Source organism: Onychostruthus taczanowskii, unplaced genomic scaffold, assembly GCF_017590055.1.
Source record: "Onychostruthus taczanowskii isolate IOZ18803 unplaced genomic scaffold, ASM1759005v1 scaffold46, whole genome shotgun sequence".
Taxonomy (NCBI): Eukaryota; Metazoa; Chordata; class Aves; order Passeriformes; family Passeridae; genus Onychostruthus; species Onychostruthus taczanowskii.
This window is the reverse complement of record NW_024502125.1, coordinates 2,988,077-3,013,596: the sequence shown is the minus strand read 5'-3', so window position 1 is coordinate 3,013,596 and position 25,520 is coordinate 2,988,077. Positions and strand designations below refer to the sequence as shown.

The following is a 25,520-nucleotide window of genomic DNA, read 5'->3' as shown; positions in this document are numbered from 1 at the left end:
GCTTATGGTGGTCAAACCAGGCATTTTCTCTCCTCTCTTTCAGTTTAATGAAAGGATATATTGTAGTCATTTATTTTCACTGAGCACTCTACGCATAAACATATATTTCATTGTAGCTATATCATGTTTAAACTTGTATCTACTTTCTCCATGAAAGAACCTTCTCCTGCTATTTCTGTCAGGTTATGAAATGCATTTCACCTTATGCCAAAAGAAGACCCAATCCTAAAGAGGAACTGAGTCAGGAGAAAGAAAAGGGAGAGCCTTTAACGGGAAAATTTAGCTAATGTAAATATTCTATTAAGCAGAGACTTGACCAGGTACCATATTAGCAGGCTGCCTTATGTCCACTGTGCACTGCTTAAGTCTAGCTCTTTCTAAATCAGTTTACCTGTATCTGCATTGCTTAATGACTGCTGCATTTCTTAATTGCTTAGTGACTGTTAAAACATGGGTATTACTTGATGTAGTAACTAAAATGAACTTGAGCATATATGTTGAATGCCATGAAGCAGAGCATAAAGACATTGTGGCAGTGCAAAGTTTAGACAGTTTTGGAGTACTTTATGTTGCAGAAGTGTTGATTTTTTGTGCTGTTTCTTCTTCATAGTGTTTTAAGAGCAATCCTCTGTATCCAGCTCTTCCTAGACCTGCTAGTATGCCTTATCTTGGTGACTAGAGCAGTCAGGAGTCAAGGAATGAGCTAAGAGCAAGCTGGGAGAAACCTATAATCTTTGACTGAATAGTAACATGCTGTCTTTTGCGTTGGACTTCTATATTATGTTCATCTCTGCTGTGCTGAATAGTCACATCAGAAGAATAAAAAATGCTTTAATGTTTGAAACAGGACCTCTCTTCTAGGTCCTGTCTTAACTTTGAAGAATAGGAAGAGCATAGTAAGTGGAATCATAGGAAGGAGAAGACAGGTTTCCTGTTTATGACAGTTTAATACAATGCCAGAGCTCTGGATTCCATTCCTGACTCCTCTCTCATGGTATTGAGCAGCTCAAAGCATATATTACACTCTTACTTGCTCATTATGAGTTCATTATTGTATGTATAGCTCTGTGGAATTTCTGACTCCTGAAGCATTCAAGGAATTTCATCATCTCATGAAAACTCACCCAGGCACCTGAAGTCAATGGGCTCTTCACAGCAGGCATTATACCTCTTGTCCCTCTGTATTCTCAATGGAATGATCTAGGAGGTAAATTAGAGCTCATGAAGAAACCGTTTACATATTTATATTGCCTCAAAAAAGTGGAAGAAAATCTTGTATGACAGGCAGTCTTGGCTGTAGTGACCATGAGAATGTAGAATTCTGTATTGAAGTAGGAGGTAGTGGGACAGCAAGAAAGATTATAGCCATGAACTTCAGGAGAGCTAACTAACCTCATTAGGGATCTTTTTGGATGACTCCCATGGGAACAGGCCCTGCAGGGAATAGGGGTCCAGAAGGGTGGACTCACTCACTCCAGGCTCAGGAACAATGCCTCACAATGAGAAAGAAATTGGGCCAGTGGGGCAAGAGATCTCTGTGGATGGATGGATGGATGGATGGATGGATGGATGGATGGATGGATGGATGGATGAAAGCTACTGTCATTACTCAAGTATAAGCAGGAAATACACAGGAGATGGAAGAAGGGTCAGGCCGCCTGGAGTGAATATAGAGAGGTGATCAGGGTAAACGCAAATGAGACTGAAAAGGCCAGTGCCCAGCTAGACTTAAACTTGGCTAAGAATGTCAAGCATAATAAAAAGGGTATTTTCAAATACATCAGTAACAAAAGAAAACAAAAAATATGATGTGGGCTCATTATTAAGTGGAGATGGGACCCTGGTAAGAGGGGAAGATGAGAGGGCAGAGTTACTGAGTGCCTTTGCATCAGTCTTCACTGGCAAGGCCAGGCCTCAGGGATCCCTGACTGAGGAGACCAGAGTGAAGGAATGTTGGGAGACAGACACTTTCTTAGGGAAGGAGGATTTGGTCTGAAACAACGAGACAGACCCTAGTCCATGGGCCCTGCTGGAATGGATCCATGAGTGATGAGAGAGCTGGTGCACACTGTAACGAGGCTGTTCATGATCACCTTTGAAATATCATGAAGATCAGGAGAGATGCTGAGGACTGGAAGAAAGGAATTGTTATCCCAGTCTTCAAAATGGGCAAGAAATATGACCTAGGGAACTATGGACCAGAATCCCTGGGAAGGTGATGGAGCACCTTCTGGTGCCATCTCTGGACTCTGGAGGCCTTCTCTGTCCGTGTGGAAGACAAGAAGGTGATCAGGAGTAGTCAGCATGAGTTCACTAAAAGTGGGCAAGTGTTTGATTGCCTTCTACAATGAAAGAGCTACCTGGATGGATGAGGGGACAGCAGTGGGTATTGTCTGCCTCAACTTCAGCGAGGCTTTCAATACCCTTTCACAACGTAGGCTAACTCAAGAGGTGTGGACTTGAACAGCCGATGAGGGTCATAATCGGTGGCAGAGGGTCTACTTGGAGGCCTGGCACTGGTGGTGTCACCCAAGGTTCAACACTGGGCCCAGTTTTATTTAGCTTATTCATCAATGGCTTGAAGGGCAAATGCCTCCTCAGCAAGTTCATTGAGGGCACAGAGCTGGGAGTAGTGGCAAATACCCTGGAGTGCTGTGCAGCTCTTCAGAAGAACTTCGACAAGTTGGAGAGAGATGGACAAAGAAGAACCATCTGAAATTCAGCAAGGGCAAATGCAGGGGGTTGTTCCTCCCCTGCTCCTGGGGAGGAACAACCCCAGGCAGCAGCACAGCCTGGGGCTGACCTGCTGGAGAGCAGCTCTGTGGAGAAGGACCTGGGGGTCCTGGTGGACAACAAGCTGTCCATGAGCCAGCAGCATGTCCTGGTAGCCAAGAAGGCCAATGGCATCCTGGGGACATTGGGAAGAGCACTGCCAGCAGGGCAGTGGAGGGAGGGAGGCGATCCTGCCCCTCTGCTCAGCCCTGGTGAGGCCTCACCTGGAGTGCTGTGTGCAGTTCTGGGCTCCTCAGGACAACAGAGGCACGGAGCTGCTGGAAGACGCTGACAAAAGGATGGATCTAGGCCCTTCTCAGTGACACCAATCAATGGAACAAGAAGCAGTGGAACAAGAGGCATAAACTGATGCCCAGGAAGTTCCAGCGGGACGTGAGGAAGAAGTTCTTTACTGTGCAGGTGACCGTGCACTGGAACAGGTTGCCCAGAGAGGTTGTAGATTCTCCCTCATTGCAGATATTCAAGAAGTGTTTGGACACAATCCTGTGCTATCTGCTCCAGGATGACCCTGCTTGAGCAGGGAATTTGAGCCTAATGACCCACTGTGGTCCCTTCCAACCTGACCCATTCTATGAGAGATGGTAAACTGTGTATTTTGTAGCATCACTTATGTTAAAGGAGAAGGTACACATAGTTTTTCTGCCACTGACCTTGATGCTCACTATACATGGAATCAAGAAGGAACCAAATCTCCGAAGTCTGAGATATATTTTGATATTTTCATTTTTTTCCTTAAAAGAGGATCTTCAGATATACCAGATAGTTAAAAAGGCATGTTTGATGACAGACAAGTGTTATTTATGTAGGATTCCTATGCTCATATCTAGGACGAGAATATAATTTCACGGTTTTTTAATATCAGTATTTTTCTTAGGTGTGGGGATCCAGAACTGCAGCTCTTCTTTTTGTACACTAGAACCTATATTTTCTGTATTGAAAATTTTTCCTTTACAATATAAATTTATAGTGTCTCAGCTAGTTTTTTTTTTTCTGGGAAAAAAATACATTATAAATAAACATAAATATGGATATAAGTATGGATATAAATATGGATATGGATATAAATATAAATATATTACATTAAAATGTAAAGCTGATCTACATATATCCTTCATATTAATTCCCTTTTTTCCTTAAAGTACAGTAAAAATTCTTCTATTCTGAGGTAAAGGTTTTCAGAAGAAAAGTTTGTTATTATCTCATATAGGTAGGTCTTTATAGCCAGTGGCACACTTGGACAAGACAATATGAAAGCAATGCCAGAGCATACTGCAATGTACAGTGCTAAGTTATCTATAGAGAGAGGAGTGGGAAAGTAGAGAATACAGGGAAGTAAAAAAAAAATAATGGCAAAACCAGAAGATTTTCTTTAAGGACCTGAATATTATTTAATGAGAAACACAGAGAAAATAAAAAATAAAATATGTAGAAATAGGAACTGAAACAATACAATGAAAATTCTATAAAGTGAAAGGAAAGGGCAGTTATATCAATTGTAGATCACATAATTATAGTTTATTAACGCCCAGACATGTCCTTCCTTATATCTTGTTACTTCCCAAGAAAAAGTGTATTACTCTGTTCAGATCCACACGTATTCTTAATAAGGCAATGAACTTCTTCTGGTGGTATTGTTTCAAAAAAGCTAGCAAAAGAACTAAGTCTTTATTTTTTTTTATTTTATGCATTTAAAAATAACTCGAATAACTACCTACTGCCTTTTAAATTTCTTTAATGTTTAATTATGGCAACGAATGACACCATTTGTTATCTGGAATTTGCCAGTAGTCCTAAGAATTGGTTAGGATTTCATTCAATCTATTAGAGTTCATCTCCAGATGGATTAAATATCTCAGATATTAATGGATTTTTTTATAAAATAGTCAGCATACTATTACTATCATAAGTAAATTGATTGCTGTTCAGTTTTCTTTGTTGCTCAAAACTCATCTAGAGTGATGCCTACTATGTTTTTCTTTCATGCTCTCAGACGAATTATGAAACTATCTTTAGGCAAATAAAACATACTTTTCCTCATCAAAGAAAATATAAGTTTGGCTCTGAGATGAGTATCTTGTGATCTGATGAGTGAGCTCAGAAAGTATGTCTGGGTTAACCAGCATGCACTAGTTTTAGAGATGCAAGCTTCACTATGTATTGGTACTGGCTTCTTTATAATTAACTGTTGCAATCACAAGCCACAATTTTTGGGATTGCTTTTAAAAATAGATACAGCATTTACATGCCTGCAATTTTAATTCAAGAATAAAATGTGCTCCATGTAATTTAAAATTTGGCTGCTGAAAGTCATGCAGACTATTTGTGAATTGAAATCTGAAAAGCATTTCAGTTCTCAGGAGATTATGGTCATTAAACCATGGAGTTTTGTTTTCTCTTAGGATTGCATTGACCAGTCGTGAGGACATTTTATGTCTTTTATTATAAACTAAAAATCTGTAGATTTGAAAGCAAAATGCGTCTAACTGCTCATAATTATTCCCCCCAGTATTTAAATGAACATGTTTATTTGTGCTTTTTAGATTACTTTTAAAAAAGACCATATAATCAGGGTAGAGTTAATAATTTAAAAATAATTTGTCAATATGGGGCATAACCAAGTTGTATCTATTGTCTGGATAAAAACAGCACTTCTAGCTTTTTCCCTTATTTTTCTTGTCTTAAAAGTTATTATCTGTTTTTTTTATCTGAGGTTTTAAATAAATAATATTAAAATTAGACAGCAATTATGTAAATTTTATATACTGTGTGACAAGATGGTGCAGAACTTTTAAAAAATGGATTAATGTACCTCCTTGCATCAATTACAGATTCTTCACTGTAAGTGAATAGGGTGAGTACTGTCTTACAGGTGATATGCTACCTGAACAGCATTCAGTTAATAACACACTTGCAAATTTTTTTAAAGCTGAGTGATACTTTGCAATCATAGAAGTTTAGAACATTTTCTTATTACAAAATTCCTCAAAAATGAATTTGTTAGGAGTGCCAATTTTTAGCCAAATTAGAGAAGGAAATGTATCTGAGTAAGAAATGCCAGTAAGAAATGCAGCAAAAATATAACATTAATATCAATGCTATCCGATAAGTACATTTGTGAGAATGGTATGCATTATTACAATGATGAATTCTAAAGTGTGTGTAAATTATTTTGAACTAAATATATTTGAGGAAAATATCATTATGAAGTCCACATTCAGCCTATTCAACCAAGAGAACTAAGGGAGTTTGTGATAGAAAGGATAAATGATTAGTCAGAACTCAACATGAATTGTATATCAGCTAGCAGTGCCACATTACTGGCATTGCTGTTTTTCTAGGGCTGTTAAATACAATTTCTTATTGTGGTGAGATGTGAGGTGAAAATTGCTAGAAATATTCCTACTTCAGTTGTCAGGCCTGTTTTAAATTATTGTCTTCTGTTGGCAGTTTTTGTGTTGATTATAGTATTCAAGGTGAATCTTGTCACAGCTTCTCATATATTTAGATCTTTCACTTATTTTTCAAGAGCCAAAGGAGGATATTATTTCCTCCTACAAGGGAAGGCTGAGAGAATCGGGTTTGTTCAGCCTGAAAAAGAGACAGCTTAGGTGTGACCTAATTGCAGGCATCGGGGATCCAAAGAGAGCCTGCAAAAAAGAGGGAGAGGAACTTTTTTAAAGAGCATTTAGTGACAGGACAAGTGGGAATGGCTTCAAATGGAAAGCCAGCAGGCTTAGATTAGATATTAGGAAAGAATTCCTTACTGTGTGGTTGGTGAGGCACAGAACAAGTTCTCCAGTGAAGTGGATGCCCCAGTCCTAGTAGTGTTCAAGGCCAGGCTGGATGGGTCTTTGAGCAGCCTGGTCAAGTGGAAGGGTCTCTGCCCACAGCCTGGGTTTTTCAACTCTATGATCCTTAAGGTCCCTTGCAACCAAATCATTCTATGATTCTATGCATGTCTTAAAATGAAGAGATGGCTGTAAGGATATTTGAAGCCACGAGGTTTTAATCTCCATTTAATTATATGCATTTCATATTTTGGAATAAGTTAAATAATTGCTTCTCTTTTGAAGAAAGGTACAGGACTTTTTGAAGCTTTTAAGTACAAACAATGTCATTATTCTAGTTTTATAACTATGCATGTTCGATAAAAATTGCACATGAATTGCAAATACACGCTTTAAAAATTCTAATAACCATCTTACAGCATGTTTTTAAGAGAGAAGGAAGGCAGTGTGTATTGCAACAATATGCTGTCATCATATCAGTGGTTCTTTAGTGCTTTAAAAAAAAAATCTTCAGAAAATATACTTAATAAACTACCTTATAATGCTGCCTTGGTAGTGATATTCCATGTTTTGCCAGTAATGATCAATTCCAAATTACTCTGTTGATGGTTAACAATGAAAGAGGAGCTGGAAGTGCCAGGCAAAATGAGTGTGGAGACAAACTCCCTCTTTCAGAAAGAATTATAGTTCTATTATTTTATCTAAAAAATAATAAAAATATAATGAAATAATAAAAGTTGTAGGATAATATATGAAAACGCAACACTGTTTCCCAGTATTGCTAGTTTTCTTTAAATCAGAGCACATAAACATTAATTCTGCATTGAAGTGTGACCACATTCTATTTGGTGATGTTTTCTTTGGAAATTTAAATGTCTTTTCTAGGAGAGGATGGCAGACAGAGAATGTAATATACAAATAAATTTTGTGCAATATACAAATAAAAACAAACTTCTATAGTAAATATATATATATATATATATATATATATTTAGAAAACAACAGAATCTTAAATTCCTCTCTGAGTGGGATAGCCTAAAATTGAAGGAAAATTAAAAAATTATTGTGGCTAGGGGACATTCAGTCAATTTAAACTCTCACTGCTGTAGACTTTGGCCAAATGAAGTGGGATGGTAGAACAAATAATAAATAGGTGAAATACAATTATACTCAAAAATTAGAAGAGCAAGAATGATTAATGAATGATCTTTCATTTCATCCCAAGGTGTCCAGAAACAAGAGGTGGTGTGTAAAAGGCTGGATGACAGCTCCATTGTACAAAACAATTACTGTGACCCTGACAGTAAGCCTCCAGAAAACCAAAGAGCCTGCAACACTGAGCCTTGCCCACCTGAGTAAGTCATTAATCACTTAAGATGGACATTGGTTTTGCATAGAAAGATAAGTCTTCATAATCTGTAATAAATCCTGTTAACCAAGGTACCTGTTAACCAAGAGTCTCATCTAGTATTCATGTCCTGCCTTATCAGAAAGGGTATTTGGGTTTGGTTTTTAGTTTCTTGTTCCTCTAAAATGAGCTCCCAAAAATGCATAGAGGATCTCTGCTTGACTGTGGAGCAATACTGATGTTTGAACTACACCAAACACTGTAAGTAAATAGAATCTAGCAAAAGACTTTCTTAGGATATAAGTGTCATATGCAGTGAGTAGTGCACAGAGTAGAACTGGGGACCATTCTTAAGGCAACAATGATAAAAAAATGTTGAGGTGAGACTTAACTTTACCCTAGTTATTAATATTGCATCTGAAACATTTGCCATATTTTAAAGTATGTTATATTAACATTTGTGTTGAAGTGTTCACATGAGAAGTGGCAAATACAGAAACCTCTAAGAGGACCAAACCATTTCCTGGCAATAGTTTTGTCAAACTTTTTCTCTAGCATATTCAGTGTTGATGAGTAATGCTGTGTGCCTTTAGGATTAGGTGCTTAGATTCTGTTTAGATTTATTTTTAAAGATAGTTGTATGCTATGTATTGATAATTTATATGATCATGTTAATATTAATAATATTGATAACCCAGCAGCTCATTTAATCAAAAATGAAGTTTGGCAAGGACACAAAGCATAGCTTAATCTTAATACAAGAACCTGTTTAGAAACAGTTGTGATATTTTGTACTAGAAAATAGTATCAACATGTGACAACAGCTTTCCTTATGCTTTAAGATAAATAAAACTTCTGGAAAGGGTAGAACAGATACAACAGTTTATTGATTCCCAAGCTCTGGTTAGTTTGACTTTGGTGATAACCTGTAACTGCATTCCAAATGGATATGAAAAACATTAATGCTAATTAAATACAGATACTGCACAATACTGTGGTCGCCTGTAAATGCCTCTTAGAAACTGCTAAATTGTAGCATGAAGGACACTGTGAAGAATAAAAGAAGATGATTGTGCATTAAATTGCAGCAGGTCAATGAGTTTCCAACTGAAGTCAGTCTCTTCCCAGAGTATTAGCTGCTTCCCTGGCCTGGTGCCTGGTTGCAGGATGGCAGAGCAGTGTCCTTTACTCTTCATGCTCCTGTGTCCCATAACACACATTTGGCATAAAGCCAAATGAAGCCACTGCACCGCTGTTACCTTTGAGTGTGAACTAGCTGTGTCAGACAGGTCTAAATTAGGTTGAAATAATTGTCCCCACAGTCTGTGTGTAAATATATGGTTATCCTGGAGGGGTATGCCTTTGTCCTTTGTTTAGACAACACTGTTTGGCATGGCTCTGAGTGCACCAAATATGTGCACCTGAGAGCAGGACTTGAAAAGCAGTCATGTTTCATCAGCTCCTTTTTACCAAACACATTCCAATCCCTTCGTGTGGCTTAACTATTGCAAATTAGCATTTTAAAAAGTAATGTTAACAATGTTATTCCATACTAGTGTAACTTTGGGCGTCTTTTTGCTGCATTGTTTTGTTTGGTGTTTTGTTGGGATTTTTTTGGGTGTTTTTTTTTTTTTTTTCACTGACACTACTTAAAAATACCCCACAAACTAAGAAAACCCAGCCCACAAAGTGGGAAGCTTTTGGACTCCCCATCCAGTACAACAGGTGATTAGCATGACAAAAGTCAAGACATCAATATTCAGAAAATGGGTAGAGTGTATTAACTAGCATCTACTTCAACATATCAGAGCAATTCAACCCATGTCTGCCTCTATTCTAATGTTCCCCCCAGAGTGAATACTAAGTGTCAAACTAAGGAAAGGTTCTAAATTCCTGGTTCTGTAAGTGGTCTAGGAGGAGGCTGTTCAAATAACAGATAGTTATCCAAAGAAGTTATACTGTTTTGACAGAAAGTTTTATCATGCAGTAAAACTTTGTGTTTACATGGACTGGCCAAAAATTTCCCTTTTTAATTAGCACAATTCTACTCTTGGTGCATACCAAAACCAATGAAAATTATACCCTTTCTAAATGAATGCCAGTTACATTATACTTGATGTCTTTGAACAGCAGAAGACTATGTTTGTTTTCAGTACTTTGTTTGTTATTACAATAAGTAACTCTTACGTTTCAGATTTCAAGAAAATGCTCTTATATTTCTATGAATTATCAGTAGTGCTGTCTTCTCATACAGTATAAATATTAAAGGTACCTGAGAGCAAAGTTACTTGAGTAAATTATAATATCAATTAAAAATTAACTCTGCAGCCTCTTGAAAGTTCTGAAGAGCTTCAGATTCTCCCTATTGTGGTAAAAGCATGAGATTTTTTTTGGTGGCAAATTAACTCCTTTTGCTGGCAAAGTAATGACAGAATATCACATAATTGTTTCCATCTCTGCATCAATCTAGTTTCATGTTAGGATATATTACACATAATGTAACACAGAAGAGGATAGCAGCACTTTTTTTTTGACAGCAGCTTGAGAAAAGATTTCTTATGAGGTAGCTCCAGGAATATCCACAATGACTGACATGCCTGGCATTTTTGACATTTTGGCAGCATGTGATAGCATACTAGATTTCAGCTTCATCCTTTGCAAGGGTGACTCAGGCGAGTAACTAATCAACATATCAAATACCAAAGACCAAATGTGCTCATCAATATGGAGAGATATTTCTATTTAATTGAGCTGCATTAGCCATTCATAAGTAGAAATACATAACATCGCAGCCAGATTAATAGCCGCTTTAATCTCTGCAGCAGCACAAAGCAATCTAATATTATTTACAATTCTTGATTTCTACTACGTATGCAGAAACACTAAGAAGTTCCCTCTACCACCTATAGTGCAATTCTTTAAATTATAAAGGAGCTTGTTGAGATGAATTTTTTCATGAGATGAATTCATGTCTAACTAGTGTTTGCTTTAGTTTAAAAAATGAGAATATTTTACATTTCAGTGTAGCCTTTTATTAAAGAGTTTACAAATGTCTTGTAATCAGATGAGAATTAACTCTCAAAAAGCCCAATTTTGAGATCAAATTATTTTATTGTAATGATACTAAATAGGTAAACATCTTGACTTTTAACTTGTGATGTAACTCTCAGCAATGATTCCCAAACATTTCCAGTTGCAAACCACTTTCACAGAAATTATTTCAGGCAAGTCCAGTACAAACCTACATAAACAGCTTCAGTTTTGTCAGGCTCAAACACTCCTTTCTAACTATTACAGGCTATGATGGAAATTGCTGCTCTCGAAAAATACGAAGCAGTGTTATTTTTGGAAGATATGATTGCAGTGAGGCATAAATTAAAATATTTAGTAAAAAGACCCATTAATTTCTACTTTATTTCACCATGAATGTGTGTATTGTTAAAAATTACTTCAGTTTAGTGATTTAAACTATTTGCATTCTTGGTTTGTGTAGTTATCAACTCTGTTTCTGAAATGTATTTAACTGAGCCTCCTAACATTTTCTATCCAGATGGTTTATAGGAGATTGGTCAGAGTGCAGTAAGACCTGTGATGGAGGAATGCGTTCACGAACAGTTCTCTGCATCAGAAAGATTGGGCCTTCTGAGGAGGAGACGCTGGACGCTGCCAACTGTTTAACACACCGGCCTGTTGAAAAAGAGCCCTGCAACAACCAGTCCTGCCCCCCGCAGTGGGTTGCTCTGGACTGGTCAGAGGTGAGGAGATTTCACTGTGTCAGCTCATTGGTAACAGCGGAGGCAGGACCTCTGACCACTGAATGTTAGTACAGTACACTGAATGTTTTCTGTCAGGGCTTGCTAAGTAAAGGGTTAATAGGAACATTTCCCAGGGGACCGGTGCCTCATTGTTTTGTTTCCTGCCTCTTATGAAAATGCCCGTCACCTGCAGTGTCACTATACCCTAAATTAGCTTCTTCTCTCCCACAGGTATCACATACTGGTTACCTAAAGTAGTTTTTTACTCTGTTATCCTGTCTAGGCTTTTATGTAGCAAGATCATGGAATGATTTTGAACAAAATCATTCTAATTTAAAGATTCAGACTCTGCTAAACTTCTGGTTGTGATAATTAATCAGGATTGTGAAAAAGTACCAGGCTTCTTTCTGGTATGAATTTTAGTTGTGTAGCTTGGCAGACTGTCTTGACTGATGATACCATTTTAATATAATGAGAAAAGTTACCTTTTTTTTTTTTTTTTTTTTTGGTTTCCAGAAATATCATATAGTAAAATCCTTATAGTACTATAAATATAAACATTTTTATATGTGTGTTTATATGAATTTCTGACAGAAACATGTAAAGGAGAACAAGAGTGAACTTAAAAAATGAGGAGTTGAATACTCCTCCCATTTAAAGCAATGGCAAACCTTGCTAATTTTCTCTGGCATGCAAGATATGAGGTTTTCTTTTCATACTCAAAACAACGCATATTACAAATAAAACAATTATAGAACTGCTTTATTTGCTTATGGACTTGTTGACAATATAATTACATGTTTTTAAAATTTTTAGTGATTATTAACAAGACATTAGCCTTTTGTTCAGAGAAACAAAAACATTTTGTAAACATACTGGTTAGTATGAAGTCCTTAGGAGAATGTAAGCATGGTTTTATCAAATTAAAGTGAAAAGTAAGGATGTCTTTCCCACTGGAATGTAGTAATTCTTAGCTAGTGTCATAAGGCTTTTCACACATTGTGATAGTTGAGCTTTGACAGAATTAATCTATTCTCTCTAAATGACTCCTTTTATAGTTTTCAGGATAATTATAAAAAAAGCAGAAACTATATTCTAAGGATTTTTTGGGAAGAGCCTTATCAGACAAGCACATATAACTTGCCTTCCTGACTTCCACAAAGGCAGTCAGAAATTCTAGAAGTATTTAGTAATGGAAGATAATTTTTCCTCATTTAGCTTATCTGGATACTTTCTTTTCATTTTCGTTGGAAGCGTACAGTCTTTTTGTTAAATTTTTACTGGGATTTATTATTTTTAGTGATTCAGTATTATTGAAGGCTACTTATTTCCTTCTTTCACTTCCATTTCTGGGATCCAGTGTAGTCCATCTTGGTAGAATTTTTGCTATAACTCCACAAAAGAGAGTGTTGTTTTCTTCTGGTACCAGTAGCTGGAAGAACATCTTTCTCAGATGGCATCTTTCATATAGATTCAAGATTGTGTCTTCAATTAATACTAGGGAAGATGCTCCTAAACTCAAAGTTTAGTCTTTGTTGCTTGTTTGCTAACATCCTCTGTAGATGATGAAATCTCACAGGCCCATTGCATTTTGACATTTTGACACAGTCCTTTAACATTGTCACTTTTCTGTTTGTTTTGATAGACTGAGGTGATTTTTAAGCACTTAGCTGGGAAGGAGCACATACTTCCACATCCTCCTTAAAAGGTCATGTGTTTTGCACATGTGGGAGAATGTACTCATAACACTCCTTGGAATTTGTACCCCAACTGATCAGTCATGATCATGACTTCAAAGACCTCTTGTGTTGTCATTGGGTTTTGGTGTCTCTTTATCATTAGTGGTATTTGTGTAGCTCTACCAGAAATCTTCTCTAACCTCCCTCCTTCATCTAGCATTTTAGTAGGCAGTGTACACAAAATTTGGTGTTGAAGTGTAAGGACCTTTGAAACTGTTTATTCCATATCAAAGTTCCGAATACTGAACTACAGTAGATAGAGGCTGTACCTCGGTAGAAAAAGATTGAATAGGGTAGAAAAGGTTACATTTTAAGGAAAGTGATTATATATCCATTTTGCATTCTGGATTATAAACTTCAAATGCAAGACCCATCTTTATGCAGCCCAGTTTAAGATCCTAAATCCAAGTGGAGATAACATTTGGAATAAACCTTTTCATTCTCTATGAACTAGTTTAGGTGCCTCCCTCTGGAGATTTTCTTCTTGTTTTGAGGTATATGTAGATAGACATATAAAATTTTACATATTCATAGGGTATATCCTTACATAATACTGTGGAACTGTTTTAAAATTTCTACAAATTACTCAAAGATGCTTCAGGATTAGGCATAAAACTATTAAGTTTGCCTCACTCAAGTAACTTTTAAAAAAATTAATCTGAGGACTGTTTCTTTTTTCCCCAGTGATATAGTGAGTTGTTTTGGATGTGTGGAAAGCCTTTGGTGTGTGATCTCTTGCTTATTGCTCCAGTTCCACATAATGTTGTTTCCCAAATAATGTTTTGTCTCTACATAGTAAAGGCAGTTCCAGTCTTTAACAGGTTACCATAACCTGCATGTAAAGCTTATGCTGTCAAAAACTGATTCTGATCCAAATACTGCAGATATGCTTATGGGATAAAGGTTAACATGCCAATAAAGGATTTTAAAACCATGCTTACAATATCTCATATTAAAAAGGGACTGATTTGGGAAAGTTCTTGAGTTTTAATTTTGTTAGCACTCGTCTCTTCCTCATTACGCAGTTGAGCTCCTGTGTATGACAGTTAATGGTCAGTAGCAAAAGGGAGAGAGAATGGCAGTGGCACCATGGTGAAGGAAGATGATGAAAACCAGTAATCATCAGGTCTTTTTCAAGTGGCTGTTTTATTGTCCGCGTGCTGTCGGAATAACACAAGAATGATAAAAGGAGGGGAAATTGTGAAATAAGAGTTAAAATTTAAATAAGAAAGGAGAGGAATGCATATGCTGTAGTAGAGGGTATCATATTTTGGTATATCTGAATGATGTGGTTTCTATGAAGTCAAATCCAGCATTTATCTTTCCTTTTGTATATTGATGAAAAATGTATTCATTGTGTGTGGATAAAGTGAAGTGGATGAAGACTGTACTAAGGTGATATTAAGAACAGACTATCTCATTTTTAATTATTGAAACACTCAAATTGGTTTCATAATAGTGTTACATGTGGCAGACCTTTCTACTTTACAGTGTTTTTCTTAAGCCTGACATAAATAGTAACATTGTAATCTAAATATAAACAGCAAAGGAAATTTAAAACTTAGAAAAGCTTGTACATAATGAAACAATCTTCTCAGTTTGTTTGTGTTTCTAAACATTTAAAAATTATTGTTACTTTATTGTGATTATAGCTGAATTGTGAGATGAAAAATCATCATGTCCTACTTTACAAATAGCATTTTTAAGAGTTTCATTGGTGTTTTACTGAGATTTTAATTATCTATTTGCAAAAATATTTTTTTTCAGTGCACACCAAAGTGTGGCCCAGGATTCAAACACCGAATTGTCCTGTGCAAAAGCAGTGATCTTCTAAAAACCTTTCCAGCTGCGCAATGCCAAGATGAGAACAAGCCGCCAGTGCGCATCCGCTGCAGTTTAGGCCGATGTCCTCCTCCTCGCTGGGTTGCTGGAGACTGGGGACAGGTGAGACAGCTCATGCAAGTCTTCCTTGCTGTTAGTCCCCCACACGAGCCTAAGATGTTAGCTTCCCACCTCATAGCCTAAGATGTCCCTGGAGATAGATAAGAGATGGTTCCTATGGTTGAGGGAAACAAAAAGATTCTCCCCTTTTGTGTCAGATTGAAACGTGATTCTTCATGATGCTTGTCTGAGAGCAATCTAGTTTCTACTGGATGAGTTTCTACGCGCACTTTGAAGAAAAAAAATCCTTACTTTTTTAGAGTATTCTGGAGATACAACAGTGTTGCAGGGTGTACCATTTTTGAAACATGCTTAACTTCCTTGAGAAACATGATGGAAATATAAAGCCAATTCCTATTGTAGTAGCAGTTCTGTGTATATATCTATCTCTGAATAAAACCACACTTTGAGATGAATGTAATTTTTTACGTAAGATATTGAGTTACCATATATGGAGCTAAATTACTCCAGGACAGGCTGAATAATGCCACCATTATGCAGTGCTTCAAAATATGATTTACTAAGTTTCCTTCTTTTTTCATGTTTTTGCATCTCATTTGTGATCAATGGCCTGCTTTTAGAATATTAAATGAAAGAATAATTTTCTGTTTGCAGAGCAATTTTCCTCTAATGAAAATGAAACATTTTAGTTTAATTACCCAGTAGAAAATAATTTGCAATATTACAGTCTAGTCGGCTTTTTTTCATGGTGATTCTTCAGATTCACTTTTATATTTAACTAATATTGTACTAAAATTGTAACTATTTAGTTTTAGTTACAGAAATTAAAAATATTTTGAAACAGAAAAGTCTATTTCTTTGAAAGACATTTACTTTTCCCTTAAAGTTCTGTAGAAGATTTGGATTCTTGTTTTCTTTATTTTTTTCTTCTTTATTCTAAAATATCGTTATGATACATGGAGTAGAGTAAATTATATTCTAATATCTCAAATCTGAATTTTCAGGGAGTCAATATTGCATTGCATTTTCTTTGAAAGACAAGTACTCACATGTATTGTAAAAAATTCTGTAATATTTTATGATAATTCTTTTATCTATTAACCAAAGATCTTCAGATGCCTGTCTTCTTTAAAATTTGTCGATGTGAAGTGTTTCTGATTGCTTGCTGTTGCTTTATTTTATATATAAAATTTGGATGCAGGGTTTTAAATTTTTTTTCTCCTTCTTTAGTGTTCTGCACAGTGTGGTCTTGGGCAACAGATGAGAACAGTACAGTGCCTGTCATATACTGGACAAGCATCCAGTGAGTGTCCAGAAACTCTCAGACCTCCATCAATGCAGCAGTGTGAAAGTAAATGTGACAGTACTCCCATTTCCAACACAGAGGGTAAGTCTGCCATCTTAATAGAATTTATTCTGAAAAGAGTAAAGTGACATAGGCAGCATTGCTGCATTGGTAAATGTCTAGATGACATCATCTCTCAGGCTGTGAATGATTTTTTAAAAATTATTTTCTTCTTAGTCATTGTAGCTCAATGGTAAAGTCAATGAAAACATAAATACACGTTGTTTGTTAAAAAAAAATACCCTTAAAATATATAGCCTAAGTCATAGACAAAATACTACTGTTTGTGTCATTGATTTTCTAATCTCTTTATTGGTTCAGTGGAAATGTTCATAATAGCAGGGGAAAAATGATACACTTTTCATCCACCAACCTTCTACCTGCCTAATCAGTGTTAAACACAACAATGTAGTGGCAAAAAATAGTAAATTCCCTGTTCATTGCAAGACTGGGACCATAGATTTCGTGCTACATGTTTCTTGTAAGAACAAGTCTGTTCTTACACTTTGTCATCGTTTCAGCTTCTTCTAACAAAGTTGTAATTTTTTTTATTTATAATGCCTGTTCAAAATAATTATGGTATTATTTGCATTATACAGTCCAGTTTAATCAGACTATTATCTAACTTCACCAGAATGTATTTTTGGTAGCAGATATATGAGATAATATTGTGAAAATAAGCTTATTCGTATTTATTAAATACTTCAGATCTAAACGTGTAAATGGTCTAGGCCAAGCTGTTAGGAAATGCAGATGCCAAAGTAGACTTGGAGTTCTAGGCAGTAAAGAATGTGTTTTCTCATTGATTATAAAATTGAGAATAGTTGCTCATAAGATAAGTACAATTCATTTTGTGTGGAAGGGGAAAAGGAATAGAAAATTTTCCAAACTATCAAGAGGTTACACAGCAAAAGCAGTCATTCTAAAACACTTATTCCCAAAATTTTTATATTTCCTAAATTTTGAGTACATGACGGCAATGTTGCTAGCACTGCTGCTTTTGACATTACTCATCTCTGCAGTATATAACTGAGTATTTTTTACACAGAATCTCCTACTACAGTGGGATTTAATGTCCTGTTTATGTGGAAAAATGCTCCGCTTTGAATGTTTTTAAAGGCGTTTGTCCTGTAGTCTACCCAGATTTGGTGGTCATTCAATGCCTACTCTATCCATCAATGTCCAAGCCATAGATTCAAAATTGTTATAAATCTGGCAAATAGAGATGTCTGTGATGAAATGGGAGCATACTAAAATTGTCCCAGAAATACACTTAAGCTTCAATGTATGAACACTGTAATTCACTATTTTTGGTAAAGTTTGCATTATTTCTATTTAGTGCTCTCAAGAAATCTTTAAGTGATAATTATCAATCTAGGAAATTTTCTGCCTTTTAGATCTCACAGGCTACATGTTATTTTATTTCCAAACACAGATGTTGATTTCAGTCCAAAGTAAGGGAGATAATAAATTACTTATAAGTGGACACAATTCAGTCCCAGTCTCCTCTTAATTTTTAGATTACAAAGTCATATTGTTATTTCTAGTGATTACACTGGTAGTTCTTCAGTATTATCAGAAAATATGCTAATCTCTTATAGAAGAATGCAACTGGGGGTTTTCTGTGTGTGATCTCTGTACACTGGGTAGCCTGAACTTCATTACAGTAGAACTGTGCAGGCTAGCTATGTACAGTGAGTGTGTTGGTAATTGTTTTTAGGGACCCACACCTTCACTGGAAAATTTTTTGGGATCCACAAATAGAAAATGCTGAAAACCACTTATTCTGTATGGTTGTCAGTTCTTTGGCCTGCACTCTTGAGAGCCAGGTGCAAGCCAGCTCCTTACTGACAGCTGTCCAGGTTCCTTAGCACAGTTAGGAAGAATCAAAGGGAAAAAGATATAGCACAATATCTTCTCAAGGATATTGTTCCCCACACATTGCCACTTAGCATCCCATTTTTGTTTATGTCCCATACTAGAGGTATTTATCTCAAAATTAATTTAATAGTTTAAAATGCTTAGATCATTTCAGAAGAATTTTCCTGCAATCTGTGAAAAACTAAGGTTGCCCTGTCCAAAAATTAAGCAAAAATTCTATCTTCAAGGTATTTTTTTCAATACTTGTGCAAGTATTTATTATATATATATTCTAATTTATCAGTTTTTTACAGCTGCTCTTAAATAGTGAATAGGAGAAGCACAAATGGGATTTTCAGAATAATGTGCATGTCTGACACATTTCCTGCTTTAAAAAAGTCCCCTTAGACACAAGAGGAGCTGACATCTCTTAGTTCAGTAAAATGTCAGCCTTTGAACAGTGAGGCATATCTTTTTCACCATCCTGGAGATGATTAAAAGATTTCAAGAGCTAACTAATCCTGAAGAGCACAACTATTTTTGGAAAAGTAGTACTTTCTGGGATAAATTTTGGAACCATGATATTTTGTCATGAATATACTTGTGAGTGGGGCATGCTGTGCCTCTGTGTTTGCTTCTGTCACTCTGCAGGTGCAGTGGGATGTGATCTGACTATCAGTATTTGGATTTCAAGGAAGGAATCAGGTCTCCCAGAGAGAGAGTTTGTCCACTTCGGAGTGCATGTGTGTAGCAGAGCATACCTGCCCACACACTGGGACTTTGTCCATGTGCCACCTCTTAGCACTGCCTCGTGCTTTGGGCTCCATTGTGGGGCAAAAACAACTTCAGCAGCAGCACGATGGTTCGCAGCAGGGTCAGATTATCTGGGGAGCTCTCTTCCTGTTTCAAACCCCAGCAAACCTGATTCCCTTTGTGCTTGCAAACTGTGGAGCTTGTTCAACAATTTCTTAGCAATTTAATTTTTCTACCCAGAAATAAAATCATACAGGGTTTTGAGGAAGCTTGAGGCTCTCCATAGTGTAATGATCATGTTGGTGAAGCTTGGAAAATTTTTCTTTGGGAAAGTACGGGTTGCTTGCATAAAACAAGAGTCAAAATTTTGGGAATACAAAAATACTAAAAGAAAGTTACATTGAATCTTGTTGTTTTACATGTGCTTTAGCTCTAGGCTTTTCAAACTTTTCATTGGTGATTTATAATATTTTAGATATTGTTTTGATGGGCTGCTACTGGTGAGGGTAATGTTGCATTTTCTGCTGGAAGTGAACTACAGGCATCATCTACCACACCACTTGAAACCTATTCAGAATTATTTTATTCTCTTAAATACATATATGTCTGCTGAATCTTGACTGCTAAAGCCCATCTAAAAGTTTACCTGAAAAACTGTTTTGTCTATTGTTATTTCATTTCGGCTTTTCTTGTATTGTATATGATACATCTTTGCAATTTCTTTAGCTGGAGGCACTGTGACATTTTGTGATTTTTTTAATGTAAAATGATAATTAATATCATAATGTCACCTGATCTAGTAAAAAACTTCATCAAGGCAGAGCTTGTGCGTGTAGTTTACTGATAATCATTAACACTTGTCACTAGAAACAAAAGGAACTCTGCTAAACCTTCTCCATTCAACCACAGTCCTGTGAAGAATAGGCTGTTTCACCAGCCACCATTATCTAATTCAAAACTGGTTTTTAAAACTGAAGTTTTGGGGAACTTCAAGAATATTCTCTCATTGCTGTCCAAATGGCATCAGCTGAATAGGGTCCAGTTTTACTCAAGAGGAAGAATAACATAAAAAATCATTTGAATTCCTACTTTTAGCGAAAATTGAGTTCGTGGCTTTACTTGTATTTAACTAAACACAGTGTGTTTGAGGGTTATTTTTGCAATTGAGTGAACTTTTTATGTCTTGTGCAGATCAAGTGAACCTTTTTATTTTTCACTTCATTTATAAGTCACCATTTGTCTCTCTTATATTCCCAGTCTTCACGAACATGAGTACCTGAAATATTTCTGAAAGAGACTTGACCTCTTTTGTGAAGAGTTTTTGAAAGTCAGTCAAATACAGTGACCATATGTGGTTGCTAGGTAGAGAAATATATGTGTTTCAACCAGCTACTCACAATGTCTTTTTTTCCTGTCACTCAATTATGTTTCCATTAAGAATTAAAAGATTAGAAAAGCAGTATGTCAAACATCATGTAGGAGGAGTGAAAGAATTGCAATGAAAGCACTATGTCTGTATTAATGAAATGAAAGTTTAAATGATTTTCTAACCACTTCTTGCTTAGCTAAAAGCATGCATTTTGTCATTATCAGAAATACTGGTCAGTGCAGACCTGGAAGTTCAGTCTCATTAATGCTTTCCTAGGTTCAAGTACTAAAAGTTCTCATCTGCACTCAATTTGCTACTACAGTATGCTTGCAAGTGTTAATCCGCTATCTGTAACACCCTGTCCCACAGCAAGAATCACGTACTAGGAGATTATATAGAGACTGAAGAGCTGTAGAACCTGAGTGTGTCACTGAATTCTCAGATGTAGCTCTTTCTCAAGCTGTATCAGGATAAGAGCAGAGCACAGATCAAACTACTCCATTCCCCATTCCCACCTTCTTTCTACAAATGCAAAAAATGAGCCAGAGGAGAGAACTACAGCATATTTTAGCTCCAGTAATGTACTCACAAAGTCACTTTATATGCAACCTGTGTGGGATGCAAAAGAATGAAACTCTCCTCCATGGGGTTGAGCTCTGTTCTCCCTTCCTGGGAAGGCTACCTGCCTGCACAACAGGGCAGCTGAGGCAGTAAGCCCAGCATATAGGAAAACACAACTTTGAGAAAAAGCTTTTGTGTCTATTACAGGCATAAAAATGGCTTTCCTTCTAGGATAAAATAAATTGTGGATGTGTGGAACCATGCCTAAAGTATAATCCACCATTCCATTCGGTCACTGAACTCACCCTGTTGATACCATTATTCGTAACACTGGTGTAATATTCTCCATCCCTGTTAGCTGAAGTGTTCATTCTGTTTTAAGGATTTTTACAAATGCACAGGTGTGCTATCAAATGATGTGAATCATCATAATGATAACCTCTCATGGATTAATAAAATAACTCCTGAGAAGGAAGTTAAAAGTAATGTAAAAAAAAGACTCACATGTTCTAACTTTGTAAAGTGATCACTTATCCCAATAAATGATAGTTCTTCCAAGGCAAAGACTGTGCCCTTCTAAATGAAAGCCCTGCAAATATTTTTATGGCCTTTAAAATTTGCAATATTATATGCAGTAGACTGTACTAGAAAGAGTAGTTATAAAGGAAGCAAGATAGATGGATAGATGAGAAGCATGTTAAACATCAAATTTTCTTTGTACTTTAATTTATATATCTGATATATTTCTCTTTAATGTTCTTAATTATTAGAGTGCAAAGATGTGAACAAAGTGGCCTATTGCCCACTGGTGCTGAAGTTCAAGTTCTGCAGTCGAGCATACTTCAGACAGATGTGCTGCAAGACCTGCCAAGGACACTGACCCACAGGAAGCAGAAGAATGTGCCTTGTTATTATCATTGTGGAAGAGTGCCCATCGAAGAGAGTCACACGGTGAATAAGATTGACGTCCTTGCAAATGCATTACCCTGTGGAAAACATAACCACTGGTCAGCCCCAGCTGACAGGATTTCAATATTATTTTAACTTCTGTGAAGTGGGATTTATTAATCCAAAGTGCTGGACACAGTATTGAGGGGATCCCAAATTTGAAAGATTCACACAACACATATAGAATAGCTTACTGTTGAACATTTATGTTCTTTTGACTAAATCCAATAGTCTGTTTACATCCATGGACCATTAAAATAACTTTTATTATGGACTTAGCAATGACACTGAATCCATTTCTATTTAAAACTGTTTAAAATGTAGTTCTTATGAGTTGGTTTACTATGGAAGTAAAGAAGAATTAAAAAAAAAAAAGTTAAATCATAGCTTAAAAATCTTAACTATTTTATCTCTTGACACAGCACCACAATTTAAATTATAAAATGAGCTTGGAATGTTATTTAAGGAGCAGAAATTTTTTAGAAAAAAAAGTATTTTTCCTTCATTCCACCTATTTCCCTTTGGAGTAATCCATATTTCCTGAACACTGCTGTGAGCCATATATAAAGATATACTAAATAGAACAACCATGAGGGACTTAGTTTTAAGAGGTGCAACAGTTATTGCAGCGGTGCATGAAATACAAGTGTGCTATGAAACAAAATGAAATCTTCACTGCAGGTTTATAGCCATCTTACCATTGTACAAGTGAAACAGATCTCCACTGAAAGGAACATATTTCAGTATCATGGGGGAGGCAGGCCCCAGCAGTGGTGAAGACTGGATTGCCAGTTCCTTTGCTACTACCATAAAGGTTGTTTAGGACTTACACTTTGACTCCAGCTCACTTTTGTTTACAACACCAGCCACAAAGAAGAAACAACTTTGTTGGCTTCTAGATCTGGTTTACATGTTAGCTTTGATTCTCCAAAACTAAGGAATTTGAATACAAAAGATATGCCTACTTTGTAATAGCAACAATCCTTTGCAAAGCTGAAAGTTAAAATGGATTCCAGATGTTCCCTCCTTTGATATCACAGCAGAGGTATTGTTTATAAGAAGGAATATGTGAATGTTCTATTCGGGAGACTGCATCTGAGTGGCAAGGATTGCAACCAAAGAATAAGTGACTCATTGAGGTATCTAGGTTCTGTTCACATGAGAAGTCAAAAGTGTGCTTGTACAAGAGGCCTGTTGGACTATCAGGAGTAAGGCACACTGGAAAAGGGATGGCTGTAGTGAATTCTGGTCACCTTCACCTAAATGGCCAGGTACCTCTGTGAAGCTGGACCATATTTAAGCAAGGGGCAGCTTTCAGCATGTGACTGGAACAAACTCATGCCTGTAAATTAGAAGCTAGATGCCTTAACTATTCACTGCCATGCCCCACATATTCATATTACCCTATTTTTAATATTCACCAAATACTTTGCATTTTTAAAAGTGAAACCAAACTTCTTAGGCAAGTCACAATCAGGAAAATAACATTAAAAAGTTAATTGTCATGCTCCTCTTCCCCTTCACTTTTCATTAACAGTCTCAACAAGGAGAAGAGGAAAGTAGGTATTTCTTTATAATAATATATTGTACTTGAACATTTGCATTTTGCAACAGATACTTCATGAATGTGATTGTGTCCAACTATGACTCCTCTGTTGTAAGGCAGTTAAAATTATGTAAACAATAATGTGTTACAAATTCTAACTCAAATAGCACTTTTTTAAAAAGGTAGCCTTTTCAGTGAAAAATAATTTCACAATATGAGATTGAAGTGTACCAATGTATTTTACCAATAACAAAACAAATGTGTTGCACACTACTTACTAATGTGAATTAACATGGAATAATAGATACTGTTAAGAGGACTCATACTATGAAATTCCCCCAACATATTGACAATCTGTCAAGGGGTTTTGTGTAGCCCCATGTCTATACTCACGACCATCAAATTCCTGTCATCTGCTACCTCTTGCCAGTATTTCCACTTCTGTGCACTTGTGACCAGTGGAATTAATTTTCAGTTGGCTTGCATGTATTCACATATGCTTGTTATCTGTTGCTCTCATCACCATGTAAACAACTCCTGTTAAAACTGACACTAGTCGTCGATAAAAACATCCCAGGTTTTGGGGAGCTGCACATAGAGATTAAGGGCAGTATGTAGTCCTTGTCTGTTAAGTGAATTGACTTTCTGTATCCTTTTGACAGAACACCTTGGTGCTAACATGCCCTGGTTAGATCAGAAGTATGATGAAAGGGTAAGGGGTTGTTACAACATACCCTAAGTAAGAGGCCTCTTTGTATCAAGGTCCAGTTTTCACCAGGGCATGATTTTGTTTATCAGCTAATGTGTCACTTCAGCTAATGAGAAAAGGGTTTTCTCTGTATTGAAAAGAAGCCCTTTTTTTTTTTTTTTTTACCTCACTTAGGACATGAAAATTGTAAGGAATGTTTCCAAAGACACATTTTGCTCTCTTACTGGTGCTAGAACACCGGGGATTCTGATGTTTACTCTGCAATATAACAGCACTGAGGTTGGAATTTAAAGAACTGCCTGGAGCAATGTTGAATTGTATTGTTAAAGGGAACAAAACACAGAATGTATAAGGATTTGCAAACTAAGCAACACTACAGACTAAGACTGAAATATGAAACCTAATTCAAAGAAAAATAACTGGTTTCAACAGCACAGTTCATTGCTGCTGCTACACTGTAGCCACCTATATAATCTAAGCTAAATAGTGTTATATTCCTAAATAGTGACAAAAGGAGTCTTTGTGCAGGCTATAAATATGACAGACCTAGAATCAAATAGTACAATACAAGATGCAGAAACCTGGTGCCAGTACTTCTGCTGAGCAATTATATCAGCTGATAAAGATCAAAACAGAAATAAAAATCTAAGATTAATCCTTCAAGGTGTATACATCCAAAATAGTCCATTTCGTTAGGAACTTTATAAAGGAGTGAATGTCACATAGATATCCTTAATAATACAGACTGAAATTACCTTTGTATTATTGTGATTAGTTGCTTATTATTTTATACTCAGTATTAATGTGGTACACTGTTACTTTATTATTATTTTTGCTTTTGTAAATTATATTCTAATTTATTGTCATGTTTCTTAACACTTGTTCTACATGCATTCTCCTGCTTGTAATAAAAACAAAAATATTGTAACACTTGATGCAGTGAAATTCCACACCAGGCACAGATTTGTTTTTAACATAGATAATTTAGTAAAATAAAAGTGCAGCTTTTAAGATTGATACCCATGGTACAGTTGTCTCTTCCCTGACTTACAGTTATTAGAATTCTGTATGCTTAATGTTTGCTTCATCCGATGCATCAAAATA

General features: G+C 36.2%; 1 protein-coding gene across 1 annotated transcript in view; it reads left to right on the top strand.

The window, feature by feature from the left end:
• The window catches only part of ADAMTS6 (ADAM metallopeptidase with thrombospondin type 1 motif 6), a 139,413-nt gene extending 117,320 nt beyond the window's left edge, over positions 1-22,093 (top strand). The window contains exons 21-25 of the mRNA XM_041414637.1: positions 7,807-7,936; positions 11,480-11,684; positions 15,191-15,367; positions 16,556-16,712; positions 21,984-22,093. Of these exons, the coding sequence (XP_041270571.1) occupies positions 7,807-7,936; positions 11,480-11,684; positions 15,191-15,367; positions 16,556-16,712; positions 21,984-22,093 (779 nt within the window). The remainder of the gene's footprint in view (positions 1-7,806; positions 7,937-11,479; positions 11,685-15,190; positions 15,368-16,555; positions 16,713-21,983) is intronic.
• Positions 22,094-25,520: the final 3,427 nt, after the last annotated feature.